Source organism: Manduca sexta, chromosome 25 (assembly GCF_014839805.1).
Source record: "Manduca sexta isolate Smith_Timp_Sample1 chromosome 25, JHU_Msex_v1.0, whole genome shotgun sequence".
NCBI classification, from domain to species: Eukaryota; Metazoa; Arthropoda; class Insecta; order Lepidoptera; family Sphingidae; genus Manduca; species Manduca sexta.
In genome coordinates, this window is record NC_051139.1 from 10,560,053 (window position 1) to 10,574,538 (window position 14,486).

A 14,486-nucleotide genomic window follows, 5' to 3' on the forward strand; every position below is an offset into this window, starting at 1 on the left:
TACTGCACTGTAATGTGTATGAAATCAATTACGTCGTTTTTCATACATTTTGTTTTTGTATGACTATACAAAATTAATTTTCCTTATCACCGACTGGTGATAAGGAAAATTAACGATTATAATAAGACCCTGGAATAAAAACCTGTCTTGTTAGCCTCGACCAGTAAAATAGGGACTCGGTATTTAAGACGGTTATACGTACCTATTTGTTTAAATATAGAACACAATAATACATGTAATTAATAAAACTCAATATTTTTGTAAACGATACGTAAAGCTGTTGATACATTGATCTACTATTAATTAATTCTTATAGACGCCAGAAGATATGCTAATCATGTAAAATATTTTAAAATACATTGATTTAAAAGATAGTTTTATTATTAATATGAACGGTGAACCCTGCGTTAAATAATGGAGACCCAAACAAAAAATAAATGTAGGTCTAATAATGATTGTAACATGTTATGTTTAATACCTACATTTATAATGTGTAAGATGCAAAAATATAGGCATAATGCTATAAAACAACGATGGTTATTCAGATTCCCGTGAGCAAGTTTTATTTTATTCCGTCCTGCGCCTGGAGCCATTAAACGCACTTATAAAACTCTCGCACTTAACAACGCATCGTGGTTATCTCAATAAAACTGCAGCGTAAAAAGATATTTATATTTATTCTTAAAAGGTTTAGGAACTAAAATTGAGCATATTGTAAGGTTAAATCTAAAATAGAATACAAAATATCGACTACACTCTTACACAGACCCGATTCAATGAGAACTTACATTTAAGTTCTGTCAAATCAGGCCTAACACTTAAATGCGAATTTAGAAGCGATTGAGCCTATCCTAGAAAGTCTTTACCACTGTCGGAAAGCTAGAATGGGTGCTAGATATCGTCAACAATATTCAATACCAAGCAACAAGAACACTATCATTTAAAGTAACAAAACATATTAATATTCGCATGGAAAAAAAATATTTTTGGCTATAGTTTTCTGATTAAATAATGTAACCTGTACACTTTGTAGGCATTTCCAATACAAATAATCGCCTAATTTGCATTATTTCGTTTCTTATGTCTATTAAGAAAAAACATGTATTAAAGCAAAGCTGCCAAAATAAAGTCTTTTCAATATTAAATTAGAAAAATCTGGGCTTTATTTTGCTATTTCAGATTTTTTAATAATTTATTACTTTGTATGGAGAGGATTATTCACATAGTTAGCATTTAATAACCAATATATAAATGCTATCCAGAAAATCCCTAACTCATCCTTAATCATTGTTGCCTCGTATTAAACTACGTTACCACGATTGTATTTATTCCTCCTTATAATGGTTCGATATAGCATCTAGTATAAACTGGAAGGTGGTGGGGTTCATCCAAGTCAAACCTGAGGCCAGTTCGGAGACGTCGAGACTCCGTGCTTTCCTGCCGACGGTTCTCTCGAGGAAATAGTCATCGTATTCCATACTGTAGTCAGGCAGAATAGGGTTGAATTTCGCGTAGTAGATGGCAGATAGGCAAGCGTATAGGAGTAGAGCTGCCGTGAAGAGCTGAAAACAAAAAGGGTTATGTGTAAGTCTGGGAGACCAAATAACTTTCACCCTATCCCAATTACAATTATGTTTGTTTCGACCATCAACATTTCCATTTTTATTTGATGTTGTAGATTTATAGATAAAAACCATATAACAACATACCTATTTGTTGCAAATATAAATTAATCAAAAGCTATCAGCATGAATATTATAAATTGAAATATCCTTTAGTTATAATATATTGTAAATAAAACATTTTTAAGGTCCTTTACAAACAAGTTGTGCTCTAAACTGAAATTTACACTTTTTAAAAAAAAATCACACACAGAAGCGTCCATTACACATCTACTTAAAATATTATTTTAACAAGCGCTCTTTGTTCCGTGGCGCCTCGGGAGTCGCTCAAAAAATACGGAACTATAGAGAAGAACCACTTAGACACGGCCTTAGATTACGTGCTCACGTATCGGCAATTATGCACTCAAACCTGTCAATAAGTGCTTTAATTTAACCTAATCTGTTGCGCCTTAGAAGTGAATTTTAAGTTATTTTAAGCATGCAAATATTTCTTTTTAAGGCCTCGGCAAAGTGATTCCACTGCAACTGATAGTAAATGGAGTGACGTCCAATAGAATGTAGACTGACGAGAGATGATTACCCCTCGGTAGTCGACACAATTATGATGGCCTGTTGGAATCGGATATAAGCAAGCTGATCCCGGAACGCGACACATTTACGTGGGCCACTTTGGGAGTTTTAATACTTTGTGTATGGTGTTCGCTATCCAGGCGAAGATAAAATATATCCTACCACCAGTAAATTATAAGATGCGGTGTCCAATATTCCTTACAATTGGCAAATTAAACTTCATAATAGCCTGCATGACAATAATTAACAGTGGCAAAATTGTTTCATCACGATTTACCTCTTCAAACTATAATACTCCCTCATAGCATTGACGGGCAAAATGACAACGACTATATGCCGATTAGTAGCCGGATGAAATAAAAACTCAGGAAACAAAATATAATGACATTCGGGTTTAGTTTTTCAAGCAATTGTTTGAACCAGCAGCCGTTGACGTCGCGATGCTTGACGTTACCGCTGTTAAGTAATTGTGTCAATGTTATAGCGTACTCGTCGTCACAACTGCTGTTTACTATTATACTCAACGACATAAGCGGTATTTTTTATACCAAAATAATTAACAGCGTTATTTTTCGCGCTACGATGCACTCCGCTGCACGTGAGGTCATAACTATTTGTGTGTTTATCAGAACCTCAGTTTTGTTTACAAGCATTTTTTAAATCGTAGTCTCTATCGGAAATACCTAAGTTGACGTATCGGAAAATATTTTTTCGTATAACAAGGTTGTGTTTGAATTCCTCGGAAGTAGAGGGCGTAATAAGTAGTAAATACATTATTTTAGACACTTCCGTTCCAAAATATGAATAGGTCCGCATAAGCTTATTGCTATATTAAACTCTAAATCCGCAATAATATTATTATTATAGAAAATTCAATTGTGTTGTAGAATAGATAAACTAATAGATTATGGAAATCGGACTTCAATCCCCACCTGTTACATGGCCTATTTGCGCTTCCCCAATCGACTTCCTTTGTATAGATCTTAATCTAGATCTTAATCTATACAAAGGAAGTCGATTGGGGAAGCGCAAATAGGAGATAGAAATAATTCATTAATTAAGATTAATGAACCTAGAAATAATTATAGAGGATAAGTTACTCGTACTTACTTGGAACACACTCCAGAATTTGAAGGAGCCCTCGTTGATGATCCAGTCATAGTATCCAGCCCATGGGTCGGTGTATCTGCCCTGCTTTATAGGTTTCATGGTGGTAGTCTCGTGTTCGTGGTGCTCGTGGTGCTCGTCATAATAGTCTTCGAACCCACGACCTTCGCCTACTGAAGTGCCATTCACTAACTTTGTTCGTTTAGACTGAAAAATTTACAAATAATATTAAATTAATACAATTGAATTGAAGTGAAGACAAACAAATCATTTACATTGTAACAAATGTGAAATATAAAAATTCCATTTGTATGTAAAGAAATAAGTCTTTCATTTGCAAATTATTATATCTATAATAGCTTGTATTAATAACGTTTAAACCCGAATCAACAAAATTAAAAGTTGTCCATTTTACAACCAAATATATTATTGGCACGATTAGACCAACTTCACGCAAAAATTCATAGTCGCTATGATAGATACGCCATCTATTACGAGCAGATTAAAACAATAGTTCTCTCCAACTATTACTGTAAAGTTAGATGGCGCACAATAAAAAAATCTGAATTGAAATAAAATTACTTTGAATTGAGCCTACAACATAATAAAAGGCCCAAGGTAAGGGTCATTACACTATTTAAATAAGCAAACGCCTCTTGGAAATATAATTTCTACATTTCTACATTCAATATAATTCGCAGACACCGTTGTTGCGATTAACACATTTATTTTGCTGTTGAGGCTTCAATTTATTTGTCTCTTCGTTGATGCCTATGTGCTGGTCCGACTACCATAACAGGAGATTAATGTTTAAATTATTAAAGCTTATCAGTTACTGTTTTTAACTAAAGCTAAAATATATTGTAAAGATGAAACTAGAGACATAATTATAAAATGTTTTCTTCCTTCAATGTAGATTGAATCAATTTTAACAATTTTAAACGCCGCATTACGCTATGCAACGGCTTGGCTGTGCCTTTGGCATTGCAAAGTTTATGGGCGGCGGACCGCTTGCTCGTTTGCCAACAAAGGCAATAAAAAAACCCACTTAGTAACTAATGTAATGCCTTCTGAAAAGAAAATTGTCCACCTGAATAAATAAAAACAAATAATATCCACCCCAATAACAAATGGAGCAAAGTGATGAGATTATATGGAGTGAACTAAGTAAGCGTTGAGGTTTAATTCACACGGCCGAGTGAATAGCACGGATGGTTTGAACAAACATAGTTACGCTTAGACTGATTAGCTGCCACACCGGGTCACCTACTTCAGCATGTACCGTATTCTGACCTTCTTATCTCACGTCCGCTTCCAATTTTGAAATTTTGAACATTTTTTCTGTTACAAGGCCTCTCACAAACACTTATAGCCATGGAAGATATCAATAGTTATCTTCTGTATTTCAATTGACTTATCATTGATGACGTCATCAATACGTGAATTCACGTTTCATCGTAGTTATCTAAATTACGTACATCTATATTGGTTATCTAAATTGTGCGGACACATTCTTTGTTATTTGTTAAACTTAACAATACTATTATTTTAGTAAGAACTCGATAAAGTGACTAAATCGTATCTGGTTTAATATATATACTTTCTAAATTGCATAAAAGACACGACTAACCTAAATAAAATATAGAAACGACGAACCTGAGAAGCTGTATCTCTCAATGGACCCTTTATTTGTTTACGCAATTAATTTTATTATACCTAAGCAAGTAACATGGCTGCCGTAAAACTATTACACAGCTTAGTGCAGTAATAGTAAACTTCTAAACTCTTTCGCCCAAGGAGAGATAGAGACCACGAACATAACATTGTTCCATAATAGCTTTTATCTACATCAATTATTATCAATTAAACTTATTTAATTAATTATTGGCGAGATGATTTAGTAGATATTTAAAATAAAATCTTGTTTAGTTACATTATAAATTCAATACTTACAATAAGTGCAGTGGAGTTGTTCGCCGGCGGGAGTGATTTCTTCAGAGATCTTTGCTTGTTGATGTTTCTGACGACGTCCAGGACCGTGCGTAGAGCGCTCATGATGTACTGTGAAGGCGGCACCCTCGAACCTGTGTCAGGTTCTTCAGCCGGCGAGTCCGACTGGTACGGATCGTAGGACTCGTCATTGCCACTGGAAAGAAAATATCTATGATATGTGGATGTAATGAGACCTCTGTCTACCCCTGGAAATAACAAAGCATGATGCTATGTATGAATGTAAAATATTAAATTTAAATGTTTAAGCAAAGCATTTGTTTCAGTTTTCAGACACTATCCCGAAAGACTATGAATTAATAAATGATGTATAAAGTTCGAAGTTGAATAAAAATGTCAGAGATTAAATGTCTATCATCAAATATCTATAAAGTGGCTGCGGCGGTCGCTTAGTCATATTTTAGCACTTATATTAAAAATGAACTAACCATCACTGTTAGTGTTCGCTTTTGATAGTTATATGAAACGTTAAATGAATGTTGGAATATTAAGACTTTTGAAATGTATTAAATTGTACACCAAATTAACAAATAGAAGCTATAAACTAATTTCATGCCCCTTAAGCATCAAATGAATAGACACTTTATAGACGATCTGTAACAACACGCACTATTTAACCTTAAAGAACCTTCACTATACTTTTTAAGTTCAAATTACCCATAACAAGTTTCAGTAAAAGCTAAGTAATTAGCATTTTAAAACAATTTCACAAACCTACATAAGTCCCTAAATTCCAAAACTACTAGAGTTCTTTTAAGCATTTTTAAGTTTACTTATTCATTTTGAAATGAGATAATATGGCATATATTTAATAGTAATTATTTATACAATATATTTAAATTCATTTAACGAAATAAAAATAAAATTCATTGATCCGTATAACAAAAAAATCAGAGCAGGTAATAAGTCGCCGCTGGCTACATTCAAACGCGCGTATTGTTCGAACTTCGATCAGACTTTGATTAATAACAGTAGCATTAATCAGTTATTGGTAGCGTATCCGTACGCATAATAAAGCTTTAACCTGTCATACAAACTCTCCATAAGCCAATGTGATTAATAAATATTCTTTTAATATAATGCCTAAAGGTCTGCACATATTTCGACAGCAAGTAATGACAAAGTTGTGGACATTGGTTATCAATATCTGTGTTTAAATTAAATATGCTTGTAATATACGTAACAGAAACATTTTTAAAATGTTGGTGTTAGGTGTACTATACTTTTTGTTCCGTAAAACAAATGAGTGTAGGAACAAACAGATTTTTATTAATCATAGAAAATAATAATCTCTAATTTAATTTCTTGATCGAGTCGAGAATATTAATGTGAAATTATATAGTATATCCTATCCAAGTAATATGATTAAAATAAATAACTTACTGTAGTGGTATGTACTTGCGGTTGTAAGGCGGCGTGTATGGCGTAGCAGTGTCGTAGCGTGCGGCAGCCCGCGCCCCGCTCGCCCACAACGCCAGGGCGAGCGCCGCCGCCCACACCAGCCCGTGGCATGTCAATAGTACCCCTTTAGACACCATCCCATCAATGAATATACCTATACTTCAAAATATACTACGTTCCTTTAATTTCACTTTTATTTCTAAAACTTTTTTTTTATTTATAAAATCATGTCCATGGTTCAATGGCAGAAATGCGACTGACGGATGGTCAAAGCGCGCCCCAGTTAACAAAGTATAGGGAGCGCGCGATATATGACAAGTGCAAACAAATCGTGCGCAAGTTGCTCTCGAGCGCTGGTGTCAATTTAATTTGAAAGGTTGCGTGGGTGTGAACATAGTGAAAGCCACATGCTGATATGGATACTAATAAAACTATTTGAACAATATAAATTATAATTTTGAAAATATTTGAAAGTATTCCAAATACTTCTCCAATATTCAAAGAATATTGTGCGTAAAAAAATATACTGAAATATAGAAACTCCAGGTCTAAGAAAGTGACAATAAATTATATACTTACTAAAGTTCATAATTAATTTGATATTATATTCACAAAAAGTTATATTATAATTATAATTCGTCCGTAAACCGTAACCAATCAAACCTAGAGCAACGGAATTAATAGAGTCACCGAAATAACAATACTTATAGCCCGTAATTTTTTAATCAATTTAAATAACCCGGTAAAGTAGGTTAATATTCAAAGATTTTTAACTTTGGGCACATGTTTACATTTAGAAAAAAAAAAATCATATTAGAACGCACGCAATAATTGCACGCAAATTGAATTTTATATGACAAAACTTTAACAATAACACTTATAATTAATGCCTCTTAACGGAAAACAATGATCGGAATAAGAATTATAATATATTAAAAAAAATATATAACGCTGTGTACAAATATGTTTATCGTTCAATGATGTTTGATCACGTATGGAACAGACACAGACCGTTGCTCATACGGTCATAAAGTTGATTTAATTGTAACAATTTTATTTTACAACATAATTTAGGTTATGAGTACATATTCTACAGCATATTTCGACTTTCATTCCCCTACTTGCTCGAATTATTAAAAAAAATCATGTAAGCAAACATATTTGCGTAATAATACTTACACCTTATCCGGAATATATTTCGTAACATAAGTACTTTTTTACTAGGTGTAGCTCGTGGTTCTGCCCGTAAATAGCTTAACAACGCGTTGCTACTGCTCGAGGTCTGACTTATATGAACGTTTAATTCTTTTCCGTGATAAAAAATTGCTTGAATTAATCATCTATGCTATTTGAATATAAATTTGTTTATGCGCCAAATTTCATCCAAATCCATTCAGAGGTTTCGCTTCTTACAAACGTCTTTACTATTTTTTATTTTAAGAAGAAGTAAAGTAAGATGACAAATACCACGAGTTATAGATTAGATTACGTGTATGTAAACAACAACTTCAATATTTGGAATTAATAAGTACCTATTCACAAGGCTCCCGGGTTGTCGCCGCGGTGTAAGCCGAAGCACTCCATCAATTTAAGTCAAGATAATAAAAGACATTGGTTTATCAATAACAAACCTCTTATAGCATCGCAGAATACGAGTTTAGTCATTCTCTACATCTGTGAGCGCCATGTTGGTCCAGATGAATTATAAATTAGTGCCAATAATATTTTTTATCCTTCAACATGTAGACGGATCTGCTAGGATCGATCCTTTGGTGGATACGAAAGTCGGACTCATTAGAGGACTCAGAGCGGCAAATGGAGAGTATTCTATGTTTATGGGGATACCCTACGCCACTGTTAATAGTGAAAATCCATTCGGAGTAAGTCTTTCTATCATATTTTGTTTCCTATTACACAACTTAAATTATCTTCTTTTAAACAATTTAATATTGAAAACAATAATTTATTTAATACAGGTTTACTTTATAATTACCTATGTATATATACGTTCAATTAATACTCTCGTTTTTCTTTCTTTCTTGATAAAAATATTTTTTTATTTTCAGCCATCCATACCCCATCCAGGATTTAATGACACATTCGAGGCATTTGATGACTCTGCCATATGTCCTCAAATAGAAGAGTTCCATAAAACCATAACAGGAAACCTGGATTGTCTTCATTTGAACATATACGTCCCTAATTCTGCCACGTCTAAAAACCGCTTGCCAGTCTTGGTTTGGATTTATGGCGGCGGCTTCTCTATAGGCTTTTCAGGTCGCTACCTTTACGGACCACGATACTTAATCAGACATGACATTATTTTGGTCACAATAAACTACCGCCTTGGCCCGTATGGTTTCATGTGCTTAGACATGCCTGAAGTTCCCGGTAACCAAGGATTGAAAGACCAACAATTAGCATTGAAGTGGATTAAAAATAACATTGAGTCATTTGGTGGTGATGTTAATGAAATAACAATATTTGGTGAAAGTGCAGGAAGTGCTTCTGTCGATTTTCATTTGCATTACAGTAATGAAAAGCTGTTTGATAAAATTATCTTGCAGAGTGGGTCAATTATTGGCCCTTGGGTTATAACCGAGCCGGATAGGGCTGCCCCATTGAAACTCGCTGCATATCTCGGTTTCGCAACGGAGGACACTGCCGAAGCTTTATCATTTCTTTCGTCAGTCGACACTAATTTAATTATTGCCGCAACATCTGACTTGAGTCTCTCGTTTGGTGCTTGCGTTGAACAAGAGTATGAAAATGTTGATAGATTTATTACAGAAAATCCAATAAATATAAATGTACCGAGAGCAAAGAATACCCCTATTCTCATTGGTTATAATAACGATGAGTGGTTGGCAAATAATGTGAATAAAGAACCAGAATACTTTGATGGTTTAAATATTTTCCGAGATAATTTAGCGAATTATTTTTCCTTTGATAATGAAGAACTGCAGGAAATGGAACAAATTGTGCGACATTTTTATAATGGCGATGAACCGCTTGATGTGAACGCTAAACGGAATTTTATTAACTTTGAATCTGATTTTTATTTCAATCATCCAACGGAAAGGACCATAAGCCGATATTTAGACAGTGGAGCTACAAATGTATTTTATTATGTTTTTTCATATGTTGGTGGACGAAACTTCGTAAAGGATCGACACAATATAACGGTGGGTGGGGCAGCACATGCTGATGAAATTGGCTATTTGTTTGATATATCTTACATGACTGAAGAATCGACACTCGAGGATCAACTCATTATTGATCGGATGACTACGCTTTGGACAAATTTTGTTAAATACGGGTAAGTAATCAGATCAATTTGTCGCAACTAACATTTCTAGTAACATAGTTAACAACAATACATAAAATTGATATTATAATAATTTGAAAACTATAAAGACTGCCAGATCAAAGTTTATTTCATAGTAAAATTTTATTACGAAATTAATTATTTCATATATTTATATTAAACAGATTTTCTCGCAGCTTCGCCCGCCTTTCCCGCTACCATCACTGTACTAATTCATTTCTATTTAAAAAATCTGACAAAAAAAATCCTTATAAAAGCTAGTTCCAAGGGAAAAGTATAGTCTATGTGTTAAACGACGTAGTATCTGTATGTACCAATTTTCTTCCAAATTCATTCATCTGTTTCTAAGTTCACTTTTAACAAACATCCAATTTTTTTTACAATATTTCGCTGTTGTTATATTAATGAGAAGTAAAATAATATAACATAAGACAAGATAAGATACTATCTATAATTATTTTTAACAATTATTTTTCAGAAATCCGACCGTTGAAACTTCCGACATAATACCTGTTATATGGCCACCGGTTACAGAAAACAAAAGGCATTACTTGGACATAGACACTGACATGAAAGTAAAACAAAGACCTTTTAGCAACAGAATGGCGTTTTGGGACTTATTCTATAAACTTAATTATAAGTATGTAAACGGATATAGAGAAAATTTAATAAGACAACCCATGTGTGAAAATTGTTCATAAACAAATACCGTAGTCTAGAGATTATAAAATAAAATGAAAATGCATATGAAAATATAAATAATACCTATTTTCTATCAATACAAGCCTTAGAAATCCTATAACCTATATCAACGCTTTAATATGACCTAGAAGAGTGTTCACACCATGAAGACAATTGTTTCCGAAGTTATCACGTACTTGCTAAGTGTCTCATTATAAAAATATAACTTTCACATACCACCGCTGTCTAAATTTGCTTGTCTTAAGTATTTAGGATGCTAAATGGTATCGTTTGTGACCCATGTAATCATTCATCATTATAATAACAAATGATTTGATTTTGTTCAGATTATAATTAATATGACTTTAAAGAAACTAAATGTTAAGTAACTTTGAGATTTTACTTGTAGATAAAATCGTGCCATGAAATTTGTATAATTCAAATAATTTAAAAATAACAATTGTATAACACTATTTGATGGATTTCACTATCATTCTCATGGAGAAAAAACTAAACTACAAATTATTTAATATTAATTAACAGTTATCCTCCACAATATATCTACTATAACAATGTATGCCTCAATAATCATTCATGGCGTCTAAACCTAGTACCACTCTGACTGTGCCTTAAGAAAAACAAATTGCATACCTTAACGCCATATATTTTGGCATCGATGATTCATAATCATATTGGAGACGATCATGGTCTCCATAATTATGTATGGAGTGTGTTGTAATTATATTTGAACCGTGTTCGCAACGACTAAAACTCTAGGTTTGGAGGATATAAAATACCTCTTAGGAAATACTGACGTGTTTCCGGGTATCTATTATATAGGATATGATTGGTCAATTCTCATGTTTATTAATGGCCACATTGATAATTATAAATAATGAGTTCAGTACCAAATTCATTTAAATATGCAATTTGAATTAGTTACGCAATTGAGCACAATTTATGCCTTTTTTAATGAAGAAGGTATATATTCCAACAAGAAAGTTATATTTTTGAGTAGTTTATTAATTTCTTATATAACATACAAAATACATTGAGCAATACTAAAACTAAAATATTTTGTGATTGTTGTGACAATGAACAACATTCAATGTGGAGTTACAAGTCTATTAAACGTGTCCAGTTCACAACGTCCTAATCATTATAATGTCCATATTACAAAAAGTTTATTATGTACACTTATTTAAGATTCTTTAACTAATTAAATCTATTGTTCTTTTTTCTCGTTCATATATTTTTCAGCGGCTGTAGCAATAGCACGTGTGACTCTTCCAGTAATATCGTGCAGTTTTTCATGAGACATATCCCAAGAATCTACTGATCGCTTCGAGAAGAACGACGCCGTCATATCATTTGGTCGCCAGCTGTTAGGATACACAATTTTATGTCGAAGTACAGCCTTAATGATAAGAGCACCAACGTATATAATGAAATAAACACTGAAATACAACGGCAGATAGTACAATTTCTTTCCTAAATAATAGTAACTGTATCGGTTAACACGAGGTTGTTCAGTAGAAGTAGGATGGGGGTGATGATGATGGTAAACATGATCGTCGTCAAAATCGTGGTGGAACTTTAAATCGCCGGGGAAGTCGTGAGGAAATCCATGGTCATCCATTGGCGGTCCACTATCCATTGGCGGTCCGTGATCAGGTTTTGAATCAGGTAGAGGGGGTGGAGCCATGCCTCCACTCATATCGTCTCCACCTTTAATGTGACCTGCTCCGCCATGTGGCTTATCAAATACCAAATCTGGGTAATCAGACTCATGATGATAAGAAGGACCGTGGCCACCGTAACTTGCGGGTGGATGATCTTGTACCGGTGCTGGGGGGGCTGGCTTACTGTAATGGTAACCTTGGAAGTCTGGTTTGTCTCCTATATCCATAGCAGGTGGGGTATCAACGGTCATAGTTGGTTTGTCGTAAGAGTATCCACCGAAAGGTTTTGACAAGGGTGGAAGCGTAGGCAAAAAATTCGTCTGAGGTTGCTTGTATCGGTACCCAATATCAGTCGGTGGTCCACTGTTGTCGCTGGGAGGTGCATCGGAACCTAAATCATCGGATGAATCGACTACTGGAGGTTGATACATAGACACTACTGGTCTTGAAGGCGGAGGCGGTGGAGGAGGTGGGGCAGGCTGTACTGGTGGCGCTGGAGGTGCTGGTAGAGATTGAGCAGGTGCGTACGGAGGAAATGAATCGTAACTATCCGGGGCAGGGAAATCGTTATCGGTAAGTTTTGGCGGAGGTGGTGGCGGCGGGGGTACTAAGTTTGCTACTGCTTTCACTGGTGCTTTTGGCCCACTTGATTGTTTCGAATAACCTCCGTAGTCGGGCTGCGGTAGGTAGGGTTGGGCTGGATTGTATCGGTCGATCCCTTGAGATATCGAAACATCTTGCGCTTCTCCTCTAGTTGGATTTTTTAGATCATGGAAATTATCTAAGTTTGTAAACATATTGTTGCCCTTCTTACTATTCGAAAAGGTGCTGGTTAATGGTTTCTTTTGTTTTTGCATTTGGAATGGCTTTAAATTGATGTAAGGAAACCGTATATTCGGTTCGGTACGGATTGCCCGAGATTCATTTTCAGCTCCATTTCCAGGATTTGTGCCAAATCTGTAAATTAACAAATGAATTTTATATAGATCACCATTAAAACTATGTTGTACATGATTATTTTAAACACAGTACCTAAAAGTAGCGTATATCACAATTTATTCGATATTGTTCATTTTGAACACTTTTGATAAACAGTCATCAGCAAAGGAGTGACGTAAAATATCGCCTTCATCTACAATAAATAATTCAATGTCTTGTGATTTAATTATGACAGTATGCCTCATGAAAATATCCCTAGAGGATAATAAAAGTATAATACTATTATAAAAAAAGCAAATTATAATTAAAGAGTTAAACGCACCCAGGTAAAGCGAAGTTTTCATCCACTGGTACATCTTCCTTATCATTATCATCGTTTTGTTCCTCATTTTCAACATTAATGAGCTGATGTCGCTCACCCGAAGCTTCTTGATTATTTTCATTGGCAACGGGTTCCTCCTCCCACTTTCCTGAATATTGATTGTATTTCTCGTTGTCAATAATATGCCAAATATTTTGGACGTTAACTAATGGAGCGGCTGTTGTCGTCGTGGTTGTAGGCGCACTAGTGGTTGTAGGTGCACTAGTAGTGGTTGTAGGCCTACTGGTGGTAGTTGTGGTTGTGGTAGCTGGTAAGTATGCTGGGAATTGAGCATTGTTGTACAACGAATTATACATTGAAAAATAATCGTTGGAATCACTGTCAGGTTTCGTCTCTTTCTTCTCCGTTGTTACTGGTAATCCATAATTAACAACACGTGTTACATCATCGGTGTCTTCGTCAGGAACGTAGATAGGTCTTGAAGTCGTCGTGGTAGTCGTTGTCGTCGTCGTTTTGGGTTGAATCCTCTCCCTTTCAAGCAATTTACGAATTGATTTCATGTTGTTGCCAGATTCAAACTCTGCAAATATTAAATCAGGCGTCTTCGTTTTCGGTGTCGTTGTAGTCGTTGTCGTATTTGGCGGTGAGTCCATTCGTCGCATCCAGGAGTGATAGTAGAAGGGCGCTGATCTACCTTCATCGTTCTTCGGAGGCCTCGGCGAAGGTGTCACCACGTACACTAAAGGCCCGGGTAATTTCAAGCCATTTATTTCTATTATAAAAAAACACACTAGTAACGAAAATATAAGGAACCGTTTCAT

At 34.7% G+C, this 14,486-nt stretch overlaps 3 protein-coding genes across 3 annotated transcripts; 1 reads left to right on the top strand and 2 right to left on the bottom strand.

The window, feature by feature from the left end:
* Positions 1-658: 658 nt before the first annotated feature.
* LOC115445434 lies at positions 659-6,991 on the bottom strand. The gene is made up of 4 exons (XM_030171704.2): positions 6,696-6,991; positions 5,256-5,448; positions 3,306-3,509; positions 659-1,562 (listed from the first exon to the last, which is right to left on the bottom strand). Exons 1-4 carry the CDS (start codon positions 6,848-6,850, stop codon positions 1,326-1,328), a joined length of 789 nt encoding a protein of 262 aa, XP_030027564.2. The 5' UTR covers positions 6,851-6,991; the 3' UTR covers positions 659-1,325.
* A 1,282-nt stretch (positions 6,992-8,273) lies between these two features.
* Positions 8,274-11,867, top strand: LOC115445460 (acetylcholinesterase). The gene is made up of 3 exons (XM_030171743.2): positions 8,274-8,593; positions 8,780-10,032; positions 10,520-11,867. Exons 1-3 carry the CDS (start codon positions 8,399-8,401, stop codon positions 10,740-10,742), a joined length of 1,671 nt encoding a protein of 556 aa, XP_030027603.2. The 5' UTR covers positions 8,274-8,398; the 3' UTR covers positions 10,743-11,867.
* An 80-nt stretch (positions 11,868-11,947) lies between these two features.
* Positions 11,948-14,486, bottom strand: LOC115445435 (actin cytoskeleton-regulatory complex protein PAN1). The gene is made up of 2 exons (XM_030171705.2): positions 13,666-14,486; positions 11,948-13,361 (listed from the first exon to the last, which is right to left on the bottom strand). Exons 1-2 carry the CDS (start codon positions 14,484-14,486, stop codon positions 11,948-11,950), a joined length of 2,235 nt encoding a protein of 744 aa, XP_030027565.2.